This window comes from Hylaeus volcanicus, chromosome 1 (genome assembly GCF_026283585.1).
Source record: "Hylaeus volcanicus isolate JK05 chromosome 1, UHH_iyHylVolc1.0_haploid, whole genome shotgun sequence".
NCBI lineage: Eukaryota > Metazoa > Arthropoda > Insecta > Hymenoptera > Colletidae > Hylaeus > Hylaeus volcanicus.
In genome coordinates this window covers 23,994,048-24,013,845 of record NC_071976.1, presented here as the reverse complement: position 1 = coordinate 24,013,845, position 19,798 = coordinate 23,994,048, and the positions used below count along the sequence as shown (strand labels likewise).

Genomic DNA, 19,798 nt, shown 5'->3' with positions numbered 1-19,798 from the left:
AAATCTCGAATTACATTCGATCACTTTAATATCGCCCTTCCGCTGGACAGAGACAGAACGCTCACGATAAATTTCAAAACCACCCCGCAATTGAATGTAATTTAAAGTTACGATGGCAAAGTTTCGCTCGCGAACCACCCCCGATCTCACGGATCGTTCGCTTTCCAAATTGCACTGTCCAAGGCGGTAGTCCCGATAAATTGATGAACTTTTACTTTCGTTGGATCCCTTGCAGTGGCCGACAAATATGTTTACACATCGACCTCCTTACTTAACGCACCCCCTTTGTCCTTTGCTCGTGTTTGCCGAGCTTTTACTGTAATTTGTAGAAGAACACGACCGTTGGGCCTCCTGCGACCTCCATTCGCGCGTGTTACACTTGAACGCGTCACTTAGAGGGTTCTGACTTTGTTTTGGTGTCGTTACACCCGGTATATTTTCCTAGGCTCTCGATCTTGTTCCTTGAACGTGATTGATCGAAGTGTTTACTATAGACCAGGAAAGTGCACCTTTGGGTAGTATTTAGATTCCATTTTATGATGAAACTTGGTTCGTTGGAAATTGAAGAGAAACAATTATTATTCCAAGGGATTGTTTAAATTTATTAGGTATTGAATATTTCGATCCTCCTTTAATTTTAATAATTATATGTTGAATTATTGTCGGTTCCCTTTATTGTATTTATATCTAAAATAAAAATCTATTTCCTTTTAAATTACATAGATTAAAGGATACTTCCTCTATCAATTCGACTTGCTTTTCACAATACTTCACAATAACTCTGCTTCTCGATTTTCATATGACTGAAACCTCATTCAATGAAAATAAAATACGAAAGCGAACTAGCACTACCAAAACTGAAAAAGAGAAAATACTCTCCTTAGCTTCTCCTCTCGTACGTACACGGTTAACGTCGAGGAACGCTGTTCTCCAAGCCAACCATTAGTCGCAAATTCAGCTCTGCTTTGAAGTGCGTCCACCCAACTCGGTTTACGGAAAGCAGCACCAGGAAAGTTTCCTCGGTACTAAAAGAATAGAAACTCGGTCCTCCAACTTTATCAGCGTGACCACGTTCTACTCGCCAGGATCTAGAATTTAATCTCCCAACGAGACCAGAATAAAGTTCCAAACATATTCCCGCGCCAATAGATCCCGTATTCTCAACGTCACGAAATCCCGAGGTATTTCTCTGACGAATTGTATCAACACCATCAGTCTCCAGGGTCTAACTTCGGGCTTCAGCTGCGACGTCTCTTCATTCGAAAGTGTATACAAGAATTTTCGGAGTAAATCTATTTTTGGGGTAGTCTCGAGACGATCGATCTTCCATTGGACAAATTTTTGAAGTAAACGTATTCAAGTAGTAGTTTTGGAACGATCGATACGAGGAATCTCTTTTATCTTCGTTCTCATCGGACCTCAGAGTACCAAAAGACCCCAACTTATTTCGAACATGTATATTTTATTTAGTATCGTACAAAGGGGAAAACGAGTATCACGAAACGTTCGTGAAATATCACGTGAAATTTTGTTAAGTAGGTTGAAGAAGCTTCAAACCTCGTGTTCTTCTAGGGAGACATTAATTATCTCTGAAACTCGAGTCTCTGGAGTGAAATCGAGCTCGAAATATGAGGAACGAAAGCACGTATTGCTGTTACACACTGTGGGGAAAAGTTTGTGAATTTTTCTGTAGCACGTAGGTCTGTTATTTAAAAGAACACTAATTGCAGTCCATCTTAGAAATAACCTTATTTCGTAGAAAAAGGTAAAAGATTATTTTCAGATTTTTAAAATTCCTCTTTCGTCATAATAACTTCCCCATTTTTTCCCACTTCAGGAGAATAGCTCTTCAGCCCGAAAAATATTTTATTTCACAAAGTTAATTGCTCTCAAAGAACGCAAAAAATAGCAACTCAGTATGGTTGATAGATTCAGAGATAAAAATTCATATCTCCTCAAACAGCGTAATTTTTAAACATCCAAAATCGCTGAATTCAACATCCCACATTTCCTAACCCCGTTCAAACTCACTTAAACGATGACATAAACCCCTCCACCGCCCCTAATTTCACGTCACGTATCAATTTCGCCAAATTCCCTGACACCTAACGCGAGAAATTATCTATTCGGGGTGGAACGACATTTATCGGAGCTGCATTTATGGACGTGCTAGTGCAGTCGCAGTATACGTCGAACAAATTAATCGAATACCAATAGCCGTCCAGGGCAGCAGGGTTTAATCAACGCACTGTGAAAATATGCCAAACATCGATCCGTGTTTACAGTACCAGCAAATTCACCCCGTCGAGTGTCCACGCGCTGCTGAAACAGTTTCCCGTCTTTTGCAACGCGAACGATAAATTGCAGCAGCGGTTGAAAAGGTTGGGGGCGAAACGATGAGAAACAAAAGATAGTTTGGCCGGCATGAACGGTGCGTTTCTCGTGGAAATAACCTTGAGGTAGAGGGATGAAGACTCGAGACCACCGCGGAAGGGATGGACTTCAGAGTCCCGTTTTCGAGGACAGCGGGGTGGCGATTTCCGGCGAACATGGCGAAAACTCGTCCTCGGGCGAGGGCGAGGGGAGCGTTTGTCTGCGAAAGCCTGGAGCACCGATAGGAAACGAGGAGGATGAGAATCGGGATCCCAGGTCCGATGAGCTCGTTGGAAATCTTGTATAATTATCGCTGGGGTTACCAGTTCTCCCTTTTTAGACGATTTTTTGTCTTGTTTATATAGTGACTCAAAGTTCGAGTAGAGAATCATTTGAAATTATTGTCCTCCAGAGGAGCAACCCCATTCTACAAAATTAGTTAAACACAAATGGACACAGTAAAGATGTTCAATTTTATGAATAATGTTTTTATACCAAATTGCGTTTCTTCTTGAATCCTTGTTCAGTAGTAGAAAGTGCAATTCATGAACACCTAGGAAAAAACATTCAGCATCTAATTTATGTATATCAGATAAAAAGCAGAACAATTTTCTGAGGCACGACAGAGATGAAATCTGCCTTCTTAAACTTCCACCATCTTCATCCCCCTTCATCGATTCGAATAACTTAACTGGATGAATTTTATCAATCCAATATCACAAAGCCACTCATAAATCTTTTCGAGGAATAATTTAAATTTCCTTTCCCCTCTTTCTTTCCTTTCCTTTCGTATCGACAAAAACGCAGTCATGAAATTTTATTAGAATCTTGGTTCCCCAAGCGATAATCGAGTAACAGTTTTAAATCGAGCCACTCTGACAACACGAAATGTTGACCAACGTCCATAAATTGATACGTGCCAGGAGTTTTCCCATCGGAAACTTTTTTTTATTGCGTGCTGTAGATACATTGCACGATGTACCATAAGACAGCATTACTACCCGGAGAGTGGTTGGGGTTGGGTGGTCGTTGTGACCGGCGTTATGGTGCAAATTCTCTCCACGGGAATTCACGGGGCTGTCGGATCCTGGCTGCTGTTGGAGGGAACGAAACGATACCGCCAACCCCTAGTCAACGTAGGTACGATATGCGAGGATCGACGATCCGATTTTCTAATTTGAATATTTGCGCGCTAGAGTGTTTACGGCGCGATCGCGTGATAAACCCTAGGTACTCTATTTACCTACTGCAGTGACCATATTCCATCGAATTTTAATAAAAACTCTACAGGAACATCGATCTGCAAACATTTATTATTTTTGAGCTCTTCATAATTCGATCAAACTGAGAATGAACTCGTGTTTGAGTAAATTTGAAAAGAATAATTCAATCGAATTGCGTTCAAATTGAGTGTTTCAAAGTTGAAGTGAAGTCAAAGTTGAGATGACATAATTAAAAAATATAAAAGAGGAGTAGTTACGTGTAACAAGTACTTGTGGTTAATATTGACAAAGTAAAGCATTTAAGGGAGGGCGCCGAGGCCAACACTAGCTATCTCGAACTATACATGAATTTTTAAAAAAAATAATCCTTAAAAAATAACGAACAAACAAGCGTACGGATTTTTCGATTTTGTTTTAAAAATGCAAGAAAAAATAGTTTAAACATTCTTTTGTTTACACCATTGAATTCAACGTCAAAAACTGTATAAGAGTACAAAGTTTCAAAATTTTCTCTCGATAACTACTGGTAGCTAGTTTTGTCCTCCCTTAATAATAAAGGTGTAAATACTTGCCATAAATAGCGAGATGAATTTGTTATTTCACTTCAAACTTAATTATCGGTGATCCCACTCGACATCGGCGCCTGCGATCGCTGGAACGGCGAAAATTAATTAAACAACTCGACTCCATCGCGAGCAGCCGACTAATCGGCTTGCTCGTCGCAGCCGTAATTAAAACGGTCTTAACCTCGATCGGGAGTCAACGTCTGTTTAGTAACGTTGCCAATATTAATAGGCGTCTCAAGAAGACCGATCGTGGAAAACGCGCGTCGAGGGAGAACGATGACGGGAACGATCGCTCTCGGCAACTTTAGATACGGGAGCACGGACAGAAACAGCCACGTTGGATCTATAAAGAAGATTTAATTCATTATCAAGGTTTCTTAACGCTTTCTTGACTGAAACATAAATATTTCACCTGCTACCTTGATTAAAAGATTGAAAACGTTACCATCAATAAATTAGGATTGTATGATGTCTCGGGAAAGTTGTGTGCATGTTTTGAATTGTATTCAATCGTAACATAGGATTAAGGTGGTCCACATTTCGATCGTTCTAGTCTCATCAATCAGGAACGGACTATTCGAGGAAATCTGCCTGTCATTATTAAAGGTGAAAGGAGCTGCGAGCTGCATCATGCTGGCGATCAATTTGTAAGGTTCATCGAACATCAAAACACTTGCCTCGTCATGGAAAATCTATGAGAGGAAAATGTTATGCGCATCAGCAGTGGAGTGCAACAGAGATAAGATAGACCTTTGTCAGACAATTGTTAATTCGTGTAAAGGCGATGGTTATTTGTAAATTCTCGAGACATTCCTCTGCGAGATATTTATGATAAATTTAAATGCGCGGTCGAGCAAATATGTACACAGATCCCAAGATAAGCAAAAGCACAGAAAAGCAGGGAAACGGAAGACAATATGCCAGAGGAAATGGAAAGCTGGCGCCAGCTCGGTCATCAATGGCGCGAGACAGGAGTTCTTTGCAAACTTTTATGTGTGATCTCCTGTTTTCGTTAGGAAAGTCCCTTGTTGTAATATTTTACAATTATTAACCTTCACTGTATTTATTTATCAAGACAATATAGAAAATAAATGAAAACAAAAATAATAATCCATAAGGGACGAGATGCAGGGATGTTATAAAACCAAGCTTCAAATGAATACTAAAAATTAAATGACACTGTGAATAGAATAATAATAATAATAATAATAATAAGCTTATCGATTGATAACGGATAACCACAAAATTAGATCAATCAGCAGGTCGATTGTTCAAAAAAAAATTGTGCAAATACCTGAAGCCATGTATATAACTTTCTGAAACAAGCACAAACAATTATTCTAATAAAATACTGTTTATTAAATGAGAATAATAGATACATTCAGTATAAGATACACCAATAGGTATGCCGCATGAGATACACGTGCCTACTACTTGTCCTTCATTCACGCGAGACATCAAGTGTTATCTAAGGGAAAAAGTCAACTCATTGTCGTTCGACGTTCAAACAATTAAGAGCCCGTTATTTTTTCGCAGGATGGCTAGGTGCAATGTCGACAGGAGTTGCCCTGCTGGTTTCACCTGTGACGATAGCGTTTTGTCGAAGAAAGAGCACCAGGCTCACTGCAGTTTTGGGTGGACTCGTTACTGCGCTTGGTTGTCTCTTCACTTCGTTCGCATCGCAGTTCCATCAGCTGTTCTTCAGCTACGGGACTGTTGTTGGTGAGTTGGCCCAAACCTATGGTAACAGGAGAAAAACAGAAAAGAGAAAGACGTGTATTAAATATTCTTCATGAAATTTATGGACCGACTTTGATTATTTTAAACAGGTATAGGTGTTGGCATGACGAGGGATTGCAGTACTCTGATGGTGGCGCAATATTTCAAGAGAAGAAGGGAGCTGGTCGAGATTTTCATTGTGTCCGGAAGTGGCCTTGGTATCGCTGTCATGTCAGCGTTCATAAAAGGAGCGATTAGGTACACGTCAAGACTTTGAAACTCTGATTACATCGCGAAGCTTAATTTCAAAGCGTGCGTTCAATGTCGTTGCTAATATTTATTAACTCTCCGTAATCCCGAGTCACTCGCGTACTCGTTATCTACATTTTTTACCTCTCGTTTAATCCTATTAGAAATATGAATTAATTGCGATTTTTCACTGCAACAATCCGAGATGAAAACAGTAAAATTTTCACTTGCTTCTCCTTCCAGCAAGATTGGTTGGCGCTTGGGTCTTCAGGCGGTGACAGGCGTGGTTTTCCTCACTTTTATTTTGGGCACTTTTTATCGAAGCGCGTCCCTGTATCATCCCCAGCGCAGAGCGATTCTTCACCTGAAAAATCAAAAGCGCAAGATCAAGGACAAGAACAAGACGGACGACAGGCCGCCGTTCTTCGACTTCAGCACGCTGAAGAGCAAGACCGTTAGGATACTGCTAGTGTCCACTGGAATATCCGCCTTTGGGATCAACACGCCGATATTTTACTTGGTAAAACGTCCATAATAAAATTCAAACGAACCTTGATATTTCTATCTTGAAAACAGGTGGGTGTGGTTTGGTAGAGTATGTAGGAACTTTTACAAAAATAGAATATTGTGCACTTTGATCCGTCTTGGGTTTATTTGATAAGTGTTGAGTTATTGAGTCGCGTATCGAGTCACAGAATGTGATTGGAGATTGTAAATGTTTGAAAGATTTTATGAAACGAGGTATTGTGGATCTAGGCTCCACCGAAATTCCACTTCAGGTTCGAAACCAATTGGAATGAAATTGAATTTATGACAACTACAAAATGTATTAAAAATCACTTAAATATTCAGCACCTTAATAAATGGAAAAAAGTATATACATCAGCAATAATAATATACATTTTATACCACATAGAAGATAAGACACTCTTTCATGTAAATTTTAATTCTTTTTCATCGTGTGTAAAAATATGAATTTGCATAAACAAATTTTGCGTGACTCATGTTAAACACCCTCCCTCCCCCAGTGTTAAACACTAAAGGGTTAAATGTGACAAAGGTTTACTTCGACCTTCAAACTCCACTACGTTCCTCTGATTGATCTAATTAATTTCCAGGCACATCAGGCTGAGGAAGAAGGTCTGGGCGACACGGTGATTCTGCTCCAGGCGTATCTGGGCCTTGCCTGGACCCTAGGTTGCGTGGCCTTTGGTCTTCTCGTTGTCCATCGCAGCGTGGAATGCAGGATAGCGCGTCAGTACCTGACGCAGGCGGCAGTCTTCGTCTGCGGACTCTGCATCCTGGCCCTCACCGCTGTTCAAGGGAATTATCACGGATACGTCATGTTTGCCTGGATTTACGGTAGAATATGGTTCCTTCTTAATAAACGTGAATTGGTGAAACAGGTTCTCGTTCAATGTCAAGGCCGTTGTTTCATCAGGCCCTGTAATTGAGGTGTTGATGCGTCCGAGCCATTTTTAGACTGTTATTCGACCAAGAAATGGAGGATACACAAAATATTTATCAAACATAAACTTCCACGTCAGATTTTTATCTTAATACCTGGAATTTCACTTTTCAATAATTATTTTTTAAAATTCTTCCACAGTTTTTGTATCATCAGACCCTGTAATTAAGGTGTTGGTGCGTCAGAGCCATTTTTAGATCGTTATTCGACCGAGAAATGGAGGATACACAAAATATTTATCAAACATAAACTTCCACATTAGAATTTTATCTTAATCTCTGGAATTTCACTCTTCGATAATTATTTTATACAATTCTTCCAAGTTTTTCCTTACCTTTCGATCCTTTACAATTAGTTTATAGTTTTGATACACACAAAATATAGAGCACGTGTTCCTACAGGCATCTTCTGTGGCGGCTACCACTACAGCCTCAAAATGTACACGTACGAGAGAGTGAGGGCGAGGAACTTTGCGAGAACTTGGGGTTTTGTGCAATGCTCTCAAGCCATACCAATTGCAATCGGTGTTCCCATTTCTGGTAATTAAGCATTGGTTACTACAACAACAAAAAAGAAATTAATAAAACATAATAGAAATCGATATAAATTAATTGAAATTAATATTGTTAATTCGTTTCACGTGTGACAAAAAAAAAGTGAAGGAAATATGTTTTACGTATTTCATAATATACCACTTCGTTACCCAATTTGTCAACCAATGTACCGCGGTAGCTCGTACGAAACCAGAAGCAGACCCAACGAATATGAAAAAATACCGGGCAACCATAAATTTTCCAGGATACATGAACGTCGGCTGCGGCGGAAAGGCTGGTTACTATTTCAGCTCCACCTGCGTTCTCGTCGGCAGTTTCACCCTATTTTTCATAGATCTTCATAGAAGGAATTTGTCGAGGCACAAACACACCAGGTCCAACGGGACCAAGCATCTCTGCATTTCGGACGCTTGCCCGCAACGTCGACGACTGTCGTTCAGCCAGGAACCGGAAAACGACGTTCCACACGTCGCAGCAGCTGGGGCTGCCGCGGCTGCGCTCGTTCTTGGCACGGATATTTCACCACCACCAGGTTCATTATTATATAATATTAATTTTCTAGAAAAATTGCTACACATTCCTCCCACGTTTTGGTTAAAATAATGCAATTTTATTTCCACTGTCAGGTTCACTAGTCTTGTTCATATATTGAATTTCGATTATACTGATATAATAATACATGTATCTAATTTTAGTCATCGATAAATCCTTGAAATAATTTTTAGAAGTGTTTCGTTGGCCAAAAACTTGGTTCGATTTGTGGTAATGGATTTTTCTCTCCAGTTACGAGAGTTTCTAACTTGAGGAGGACCTTTACAAACGCAGAATCATGAATTTACATTACGATACAATTACATTACAATTTATAGAGAAAATATATTTTGTTGTCTGAGAAAAATCACTGTTTGTTTGTCCGTTGAAATCCAAACGAACTTTTTGCCCAACTTGATATTTTAAATTAACCTCAAAGGTGACCTAATTTGACACAAAATATTCACAGATATTCTCTATACAATCTCTAACCTTCTTCATCTTCGTGTATTCGTTACCAACCCTCTCTTTCTTACAATCCCCTTTTACTTCTTTCTATTTAAAAATTCAAAAGCATCAATCTTGATGTTGCAACCAGAATCAAACTAATTCAGTAAAGGATCATAATGATTAAATCTCATCTTAGGTGAGATGATCGACGCGATCGCCCCTGAGAAACCTGAACTGACCTGCATCTCCGAGGAGGGGATCGCCGACATGGATCTCCCGGACAACATGCTCGAGGATCTCGATTACATAGGCGATTGCATAACCTCGTGCAACAAGGTCGAGAACTATCTGATGCTCTCGGAGTTCGAGAATAATCTGATCGCCGAGATGCCGATCATCACCGATCGTCGAGGTCGCAGATGGTCCCTGGCGCGATCGAAAGGTAGTCGAACGAATTTCGAACGAGCAGTGGGAGTTCAACCGACGATCGAGGAAGCCAATTCCAAACCGAAATGGCACGCGGCAAATGTTGCTCCTAGTAATAGGGTGATCACAGTGATCGACGAAGCCAGCGCGTAACACGATCGAGATTGAATAACGAATCCACAAGATCTAACGACACTCGAGGAAAATAGTCAATGTATGGATCGATAACTACATTGTGCTGTACCATAAATATTCGTTGTTTTCTAAGTGTAATCGAATAACATATTGATTACAAAGCGGAGGCACATGTGCTCCGAACCTTGGCGATCGTTGGCACATGTGCCTTCGATTGCCTCGCTTGATTCTTTGATCCACATACGATTTCCAGCCAATAGTGAATGAATAGCTTAACCTGTAAACTTTTACAACGATATGTGACACTCAAATTCATTTAAAAATTTTATCCCTTCATTTGATTAAAAAAAAAAAAATAGCAAATAATTATGGTACAACCCAGTACTCCGTAAAGAACCACGAATTCACTTTTTTATTAACCTTGTTCTCCAGAAACAAAATGTAAATACAAGAACTGTATCGAGCAGGGTGAAAGGGCGAGGTTTAACGACCCCCAAGTACAACCTAATTTAAATTCATAGCCAACGAATTGATTTTCGAAACAGTCGATCGCAATAGTACAAAAATAAAGGATATTATTGTGCAATTATTAATACAGTATAAATTAAAGACTCGTACTAACAGTGCCACTTGTGTTTTGGGAATAACGAGGAACTGATTTTTCTTATCATTGCACTGCCTTCGAGAATTCGTCTTGGTTGTTCCTTTTTTGATTTAAGGTACCGTTAGAAGTCGTAATAGCGATAGTTGGCGAACAATGGCACGCTAATCTGTACAGCGTTCGGCGCTCGATAGGAGCGCGAGATTCCAGTAGGGGTCGCTTAATTCGCGGTGCAATTAAGGACAATAACGTCGACTTTCGACGAGAGGAACCACGGAAACGTTCCGTCCACAGGGGAGTAACCTCGACTCGCCGTCGGCGTATTTGTTTACGCTTCGTGTCAGTTCACTGCCACGCGTAGATGCACAAGTTAAACGATCACCTATTCCCACGAAAACCTAGAAACTCCGTATTTTTATAGAGATCAAATCCAGAGGTTTACAATTCTTCAGATTCATCCGCAAGAAAAAGCCACTGTTCTAAGTTCATTTCACAAATTTTTTCGGGATAATTACGCTGATAAATATATTCAAAAATTAAATAAAAATGTCACGATCTGCAATATCAGCAATAGCTAGGAGGTTTATTGATTAGAAGTCGAAGGAGGAACGAATACCAATCAAAGAAATAAGATAATAAAAGAAGTGAAATCCACTGAACCGAAAACCTAATTTTTAACACAATCATCTACATCGATATCCTTGCCAACACTGAAACATGCAAATCTCTACTCGAGACCAGCAGTTAAAAATTGAAAAGCAATTTTTAATGAGCCTTGTAATTTGTAATTGAATTCTGGAGATTCACTGGAATAAATTAGAGTGGCGAATGGTGATCGTTTAATTCCTGTCGATGTATAAAACTAGAAACCGTGACCTGGAGTGTCCATCGAGGAGAAATCGGTTGAACTAAAGGTCGATGCTTACACGTAGGCGAAGCTAGCTAAAGGTATTGAAACTAGTCCAATCGGAGCTCGTACGCAGCGATAAGTGGTATAGTATAACGATGCAAATATATAGCCAGAAGACAAGAATTTATCTTTGTACCGTCGTTCGAGACGTTTTGAGAGCTTTTCGACGAGCAAACGTTCCTCTTCGGGGAACGAGCGAGCCGCGAACGGTACAAGAGCCCAGAGATAACGATAACTATTTATTTAACAAACTATTTATATTAGAAATTACATACGCATGTCATGTACATAGACACTCGCTTCTATACGTGATGACAAACGTGTATCCATGCGTGTGGTAATGCAATCTAGATTATTATCGATTAAGGAGCTCCGGATTAGTCGAGCGCGATGAATTTCCAACTAAATTCGATTCTAAAATAAATTTCTAAAAGAAGGAATTAGTATTAAAGTAAAAAGAGATTGCAATTTCTTGCGGTTGAGTTAGCGCGAAAATAATTTTATTCTTTCGCACCGAGATGATATTTTGGAAAATATTGAATACGAAGAGTGGTGGTAACAAAGATGATGTTGAAGATATTTTCATCGAACGATCCAGTCGCGAAATATTTTTAATTAAAGGTGCCCCGTGTTCGCAGGATGTTAAACGAGCAACATTTTCAGTTGCGTTCGTCGTATCGTCGCTATCGAGACGATAACGCGAGACAACTAGTCGACCGTGTAAACGAATGTGTGTACAAGGAACAATAATTTACGAATTACCGTTTATTCCGCGAAATACAGCAAGTCGAGCAACACCGAACAAACTGCCTATATTGTAATACTGTAACGTTGTTAATACAAAATTGTGATTTTACCAAGTTCTTCCTTCTACCTTCCCCTCTTTGCGTGTTATTTTCAACTTAAGAAATTGATGGATAAATCAACATAAAAATGTTAAATATCATTGATGAATTTAATTCAATTCTCGTGAGTTAGAGAAACAACTAATTTACCAGATCAATTAAACGCGTGTATGCGTATGAAATTCCTGAAACCCAATTATGTTTTTCTTCGTTAACCTACTTTGTGCCTGTACATTCCCTGGCAATTGCTCCGATGGAGCTGAGACATCGCCGACAGCCCACTTTTACCAGGAGCTATTTTAATGTAGCGTTAATTTCGGTTTACGACTTTCCAGAGCCATTATTCGTAAGTATTCCAGGCAAACTTCCTGTCAATTACTTATTGCTAGACGTAATTGGCTAATAACATTATGAACTAGGAAACAAGTGGAAAAATAGCAACGTCTAGCTACGAATTATCAGGTATGAACATTCAATTATTTAAATTCATTGAAATAATTTATTAAATTTATTAAATTTATTAAAATTTCTTCTATCGATATGACTGTATAAAATAATTTCACAATTGAAAATAAATTTTATATGTAATTATAAAATAGAATCCTCAATTTTAATCACCATGAACATCCATGATATATTCAAGAACAATGTGAAAAAATAAAAATGTATTTCAAAAAATATTTTTTACGTAATTACAATAGCACAAGGTTCATTGAAATAAATTGATTTAATTTACGAGGCAACGTATCCGAATATAACCTTACGTTATCAATGCGCGTTATACCCATAATGCAATTTTAATTACGAACTCTTGTTAGCCAGCAGTCGAACGTTTATTACGGCCGCTGGAATGCGAGAATAATCGAACGCGACCAGCTGTACACTAGCAACACTTTATCGATAAATTCTAATTCGACTTAGTCACGATTCGACCATTACACCCACGCGAAGCTCGTCGACCAATACTCCCATAATTAACATGTGAATTCTGTTAAAATATTTTCTATATTAAACATTGCAGTTTACAGTAAACTTGAGGTTTAACTCTTACCTCTTCGACGCTGAAGAATTATTCCAATCTATCTGGAAAAGTCTATAGATGTCTTTTTATAAGTTTTTGAAATAATTTAGCGTTTAGGAAGAGTATGCATGCTGTATTCGGTTTGATTTCCTGAAAATTTTAATGAAAAACAGGATGTTTCCAAAAATAGTAACTGAATTGCACTTTTGCATAGATGTCCTCGATAAAATAATCTAATCTTTGCCATAGGTTTTTTGTTATAAAATGTTACAGTTTCTCTGTTATGAACGAATATAAAATGAAATCATCTATGATTCTTAAATTCTCCCTTTAAAAAACACAAAAATCCACAGAGGCATGACAAAAAGAATGACCAAGGTTCACCTTATTCGCAATGGACTCAGGGGTACAGCCCCTTAAAAATTCCATCAAAACTCGAAACGCTTACCGTGGTCAAGCTATACCTGGAAGGTCGCGACACCTCAATGTCAACCTCGCGATCTCGAGGCGAAGGATCAGTCCAAGGCACGCCAGGGCATCGAAAGAGTCCTCTTCTATCGTTAGAAACGTCCAAACGGAACGAACCGCGGCCAGAACGGAATCACGCGGTGCGTTAATTGCGGTGGAACGCAATCGAGCGCGTTAATCAGCGATTGGCAGGTTACGTAGAGCAAAAGGCATGTTAGCAGCGCTGACGGACAGTTGCCTCAAAGCGCCCCATGACGAAGTGCCCCCCTGGCGTAGCCCCAGACACCTTGTTTCGCAAAAACCGATACCAGCGACCCGATCGAATCCTCGAGGTAAGGTGTCAGACTTCTTTGAAAAGGCTAAAAGCGACCGCGGCTCATATCCGCGGGACAACAGGCGAATACGACCTTTCACTGCTTCTCCGAACGGTCTTCGTACCTTGAACGCGTGTTTCACCAGAAGCAATCAATCAGTCGACGATGACCGTTACATTAGCGTTTGATTTCGAGCGAAGTCGGACGATAAACTCGCAGCCATAACACGGCCGATTAATATTCGCACAAGCAGGATTCGTCGAAGTCGTTTAAGCCCTTTTGTTTACGTTTTCTCGCGAGGGTAGCCTTACTTTTGCGATTACGCTTGCGATTACACTTGCACTGTTCCACTGGTGGATTTCGAACGAAGCCACAGATCTTGAGACGTTCTTAGAAAAAGAGGGCTTAGGAATTTTTATCAACGCTTTCTCGCTAGGAAAGTTGTATCTTTATATTCATGTTACTTCTAGAGTTGCACTGTCGGATTCATCACTCGTCCATCTTTTATAGCTGCTTTGCTGAATCAGACGTTTATCCTAGTTTGATCCTGGTAGACTCTTTCCATCGATAGATCCAAGTAGTATTCGGTGAGACGATGATGAATGATCAAATCCTTTGGATTATTACAGGGAACACTTAGATATGATTTCACAATTGGTCATGTTGATCATGGGAAAACAACATTGTCCGCAACTATCGCTAAACTTTAAAAAAATGTTGGTACAATTGGTCATGTCGATTATAGAAAACAACTTAGATATGATTTGAGGATTCATTCTTTAATTAATTTACTTTTATTCTCTATTGCGAGTATCTATTGGACCATACACAGTTAAATATAGAGAATTCTACTGGTAAAAGAATGAAGAGGATCTTCTTTAATAATGACTCTTCCTCATTATTCGAATCATCAAGGTCGAGTACCCAAGTCTCTTATCTCGTTACTGCAGTCTCTTGAGTTGCAAGGTTTCTTGGGTTTTCTCTTGCTAACGAGGCTTAAGACAACACCAGGGCTTATCCCAAAACATGACAGTGTCTCTGAATAAGAGAAACGTTGCTTTCAGCACTCGAGGATCAACCAGTCGAGGATGCCTTACGGAAAGCTGCACGTTATCCCGCTGAGTCTGTTCATCCTGATCCCAGTGACGTTTCTGATTACGTAAGTCCGACGAGGTGGACCTGACGAACCTTTCTACTTCGTTTCGAGACACGTCGGACACGTCGAAATCGTTTTGAGATTTTAACCCTTGATGAATGTCGAAACTTCAGACTTTACAGAAATGTTGCATTGGCGCTACTTGACACAAAAAAAAAGACTTTCTTTATGAAATGGAATTAACGTTCTTTGTACTAAAAATACGTTTTCGTATTTTTGTTTGCTATTCAAAAACTACTGAAACTATTTTCTTTGGTAAAAAGAATGGCAATGTCAGGTATGAGGCGACATACGTCCGTCAAGGTTTAAACGAACCGAGCGACGTTAATGGATCCTTCGATGGCGACTGATTCGCGATGTAAATGGAACCGTAATCGGAGCATCAAGAATCGATGGCCATCGATCGATTCGCGGATCGATCAAGGTCGACAACGGCGGGGCTGTCGTTGTTTCCGATACCATGATGTAAATCATGATTAATCCGACTCGTTTGCGCCACCGTTGGGGACGTTGGTTATTCTGTAGATAACGTCAGTTTCAATGTAAAAACGCGATTGCGTGGCTCGCGATTTAAATGGTCATTTATTCAAAGCGGGTGTTTTGCGAGTAGAGAATCGATGAGAAAAATAATATGAAACGAAATTTGGGTTAATGCTAACCACGTTTTGAAATAATAAATGCAACAGTCATGTGTTGGTGCATCTTTTTTTAAGGAAATTTAATACAAGTTTTTTTTGTTATTGATTTTGTAATACCTCGCTATAAATACTTATCAGATGTTAAGACACTTATTACTACAGTTTCTCTATGAGATTTGATAAAGTAACAAAAAATTATACAGGGTGTCCCAACCTTAGTGAATTCGTTTTGAAAAGTACTATCGCATGGTGTAAAAAAAAATATATATAGTTCCATTTGAAAAACGATACTTAACCATCATATCTCGTTGAATAACAAAGTTAACAAAAATTTCTTCTCGCTGAAACATGAGCCCCACTTTACCATGCAATTTCGATATTTGAAATTTTGCATTCAGCCGATAGTTTTGGACTTACACCGCTGTATCACTAAGGCTGGGACACCCTGTATAATAACACTTGACGTTGTATATGAATGATTCATCAAGTGTCCAGTGTCTACATATTCACGAACAGGGGGTGTGTATATTCATATAAAAATTCTAACCGATACTTTAAACAAAGAATAACCGGCCAAAGCTATTTAATACGACGAACCTTCTGGAACGACGCTCTACGCTCCTCAGTTTACTCATTTATCGTATTTCAGATATACTATTTCCGTCCAGTGGGAGCACGTGGTGCCAGGATTCCCTTACATATCGGAAACGGGCACCCTGTCGCCGGAGTCGTGTATATTTGCCCAGTTCCTTAATATAGCCGCGCTGCTCCGTAAATTTCGATAAGTTTTTCGTCAAGAATATTACGGCTAGAGTCCACATGGGAACCTCAAAGAATGATGCAGTTTATGTGTGGTCGTTTCAGTTGCCTGTTGCGTGTACATCAGACATCGGCAAGTGTCCCAATGGCAATTCGAAAGGGGCAGCGACCTGGTTAGCCGAAGGATCGTTGTTGTGACGGCATGGTGCGGCGCTCTGGCGTGCTTCGGTCTAGATATTCTGGCTAATTTTCAAGAAGCCCGCGTCGTCGCGGCTCACATGATCGGGGCGATGACCTGTTTCACGGCTGGGACCGTATACTTTTGCCTTCAGGTGAGACAAACGGGTACTTAGACGTCCATCGAAGTAGGTGAATGTGGAAATACAACGGCGAATGCATGCGTGACGGACAGATAAATAGGAACTGCGATACGTAGTCTAAATGGGCATATAAAAGATATTTGAATGAGTATTTGAATAGGCACCTGAATGAATACATAAATTGGGCCAAAAGTGAGTTCCTAAATGAATAATAAAATAGGTACATATGTATATGATACTCAAATAAGTATCTAAATGAATACATCAATTAATGATAAAAGAAGTACCAAGAATGATATAGATATGGATACTTAAATAGGTACCTAAATGAATATTCAAATGGGTACATAAATGGTACTCAAACAAGTACCTAAATGAATATTCAAATGGGTACATAAATGGTACTCAAACAAGTACCTAAATGAATATTCAAATGGGTACATAAATGGTACTCAAACAAGTACCTAAATGAATATACGCATAATTATAAACTGGAATCAATACCTAGAAAACTGCATAGGAAGGTATAAATTCAAATATTTAAGTAAGTACCTGAATGAGTGAAAAATTAGGTATTCCAGTGCCTAAATAAATACATACGTACTAAGATCGATACCTAAACACGAAGCTAATAAAATGTAAATGAAAATACTTGAACAAGTACCTAAATGGGTACCAGAATATATTATCCCTGTGATAAATTCAATTAATTTTCCTGAAATTTCACGAAAGGAAACTATCTACTCTTACAGACTAAAAGTATTAGACATGTATCACACATAAAATGAACGTTCGATCAATAATATTTAATATAACACTCTATATCAGTGCACTCTGACTATTTTTTCAGACGTATTTAAGTCACAAAATGGTCCCAGCAGTAAACGGTAGAATCGTCGTCTACCTACGCGCAGGTCTTTCAGCGTTGACGATAATTTTAACAGTCGCCACGATCGTGGCCGGCTACATTTCTATGCTGGAGTTTCAAGGTAACACTTTTGCATATACTTTCGCGCGAGAAGGTCTGAAACCGACATCGATTTCGCACCCTACAGGCGACGATTACAAGAAATGGTTGCCAACAGACGGTGGCTGGGGTTGGCACGTTGCTAGCGCTATTTCCGAATGGGTTCTAGCGATTGTCTACTGCGTGTTCCTTCTCACATTCGTTCCAGAATTTCGGCTAATCAATTTCGAGGATCCTGTGGTCATGGTAAACCCTTCACGCCGCATTATTTTTACAATAATTACGTAAATTCACGATGACCATCCAATTCTAGTTTTACACGATTTTTTTCTCCCATTTGAAAACTCGCGGCGGAGTCAATAAAACTCACACTGTTCTAATTATCGTAACTGAATTTTGTGAACTTTAAAAAATGAGTGGCATTATTTCTTTTTGCTAAGGATTTCCAATAATAAAATGCAGAAATAATTCATAATAATTGTAGAGAGAGTAATGATATGATTATCTGTAAAAAGAAAGAATACCATAAAAGCTTGGAAAAAAGAAACAGAATTCTACCATTAATTTAAAACAGAAATAAATAATAAGATAATATCTAGAGTCTATCCAACCATCAGATTGGACATGACAACGATGAAAACACATGGTGATCCGATCCTCATACATACTAATTAACGTTCGTATTTTGACTCGAGTCTGTTATTAAACTTTGTATGAAGAGTAATTAATATGCTAGTAAGTTAATCCAACATTGACGTGTATGTAGATATGATTAGTTACATAAACAGTGTATATTTCAATAAGAGCGATTACAGTCTCTCGAACAAACAATTAATTTAGGTCAGAATGATAACAAATAAATTCTTAATAAGCATTTCGATAATCTGTTTCAGCTGATATACTTGGACTAGGACCGAGACATCGGAACGTCGCACAGGTTGAACCCGCAGGTTCCAGGATGATGAATCTTCTCAAATCTGTGAACACATTGAATTCTAATTTGTATTGCTTTGGAAATATTAGTTTATAAATCATTGAAACGAACGAAGTGGACGGTCTAGTTCAGTTCACCTTTCCATTCAACGTCCTTGTAGCTCTATTATTTATGCTTTCCTAAAATTCATATTAATAGTATCTAGTTGCGAGGTACGTTTCAGGGAAGAGATAAAGTTACCAGAAAACCGCTTGGTTGGAAACTGTAGATCTATCGCCCATGAAACCACATTGCTTACAGATTAAATTAAAAACCACTAGATTAAGTTTCTTAACTGCTATGTGTTCTCAAACTCTCATAAATATTGTAGGTCTTATTAAAAATATTTTATCTAAAATTTTGTATATTTCTGTATACTCCCTAGATTGTCATTTTTTAATATTTTTCTATTCTTCCTTACCTGTATCTGTACCTATACACTAAAAAAATTAATATTTTGATTGTGGATTATATTTTCAAAGAGTAGCTCGTACTCCTGCAGGGGGCCAAACGACTAGAATTTAATATTTCTACATTTATTGATAATTGCAGTTGAAAAAGGAACGATTCTTAATCATTATACTTCTCCACGTTATTAAACAATAGTTATTATATAACGTTCTCAAACACCTATAAAATCCATAATCTTTATGCCTTTGAATAATCCTACCAAAGATAACATACAATTGATGCAATAGAAGGTTAATTACAATTCATTTATCTTCACACCTCCGATAGATGCCGACGTTCCATTGTTCCGTCGGTCGATAACGCACCGCGGAATCGCAGTCGCTGATAACACCAGGTTAGCCAGGATCGAGTCTTTCGCGCGTTTCCACAAAAAAGCGACGCGCGAAACAGCCTCGAGAGTCGCTGTCACGATAATACCGTCGCCTAACGGCAAACCGAACTGGATTTACAACTAGTCGTATCCACAGTCTCGTGCACGTGCAATACGCCTTGTAACCGATCGTGACTTATCTCCACCGATCCACCGGGTGTTCCTTAACGATACAAAGAAAGTCCAAAGAAACCCTATTTAAATAAAACCACGGCATCGCCTCTGGACCAACTCGAAACCTTTAAAAAACATCCGCAGACCTACAAACTGGAGTAACTCGATCATTCACCT

The 19,798-nt window shown here is 39.0% G+C and overlaps 2 protein-coding genes and 1 long non-coding RNA gene across 7 annotated transcripts in view; 2 read left to right on the top strand and 1 right to left on the bottom strand.

Moving 5' to 3' along the window:
• Nucleotides 1-12,065, top strand: part of LOC128876183 (monocarboxylate transporter 2-like) — a 35,817-nt gene extending 23,752 nt beyond the window's left edge. For 2 of the 3 annotated variants that reach the window (XM_054122347.1, XM_054122329.1), the window contains exons 2-8: nucleotides 5,699-5,884; nucleotides 5,992-6,139; nucleotides 6,374-6,650; nucleotides 7,249-7,492; nucleotides 8,000-8,137; nucleotides 8,397-8,684; nucleotides 9,330-12,065. In XM_054122347.1, coding sequence (XP_053978322.1) covers nucleotides 5,699-5,884; nucleotides 5,992-6,139; nucleotides 6,374-6,650; nucleotides 7,249-7,492; nucleotides 8,000-8,137; nucleotides 8,397-8,684; nucleotides 9,330-9,712 — 1,664 coding nt within the window. In that variant the 3' untranslated portion in view covers nucleotides 9,713-12,065. Of the gene's footprint in view, nucleotides 1-2,285; nucleotides 2,650-3,337; nucleotides 3,514-5,698; nucleotides 5,885-5,991; nucleotides 6,140-6,373; nucleotides 6,651-7,248; nucleotides 7,493-7,999; nucleotides 8,138-8,396; nucleotides 8,685-9,329 lie in introns of all 3 variants that reach the window. The other variant, XM_054122338.1, reaches the window with a different exon arrangement.
• On the bottom strand, nucleotides 5,762-7,391 carry LOC128876194 (uncharacterized). 2 transcript variants are annotated; one of them, XR_008456964.1, is made up of 3 exons: nucleotides 7,197-7,391; nucleotides 6,275-6,494; nucleotides 5,762-5,900 (listed from the first exon to the last, which is right to left on the bottom strand). It is a non-coding gene; the product is annotated as an uncharacterized LOC128876194 (long non-coding RNA). The 2 variants fall into 2 exon arrangements; XR_008456963.1 differs by having other exon boundaries at nucleotides 7,203-7,391.
• A 1,497-nt stretch (nucleotides 12,066-13,562) lies between the features above and the next one.
• LOC128874382 (DNA damage-regulated autophagy modulator protein 1-like) lies at nucleotides 13,563-18,741 on the top strand. 2 transcript variants are annotated; one of them, XM_054119143.1, is made up of 7 exons: nucleotides 13,563-13,871; nucleotides 14,918-15,012; nucleotides 16,297-16,379; nucleotides 16,512-16,738; nucleotides 17,577-17,715; nucleotides 17,782-17,939; nucleotides 18,587-18,741. In XM_054119143.1, exons 1-7 carry the CDS (start codon nucleotides 13,791-13,793, stop codon nucleotides 18,602-18,604), a joined length of 801 nt encoding a protein of 266 aa, XP_053975118.1. In that variant the 5' UTR covers nucleotides 13,563-13,790; the 3' UTR covers nucleotides 18,605-18,741. The 2 variants fall into 2 exon arrangements, with proteins under 2 accessions (XP_053975118.1, XP_053975108.1); XM_054119133.1 differs by having other exon boundaries at nucleotides 13,566-13,871; nucleotides 16,297-16,418.
• Nucleotides 18,742-19,798: the final 1,057 nt, after the last annotated feature.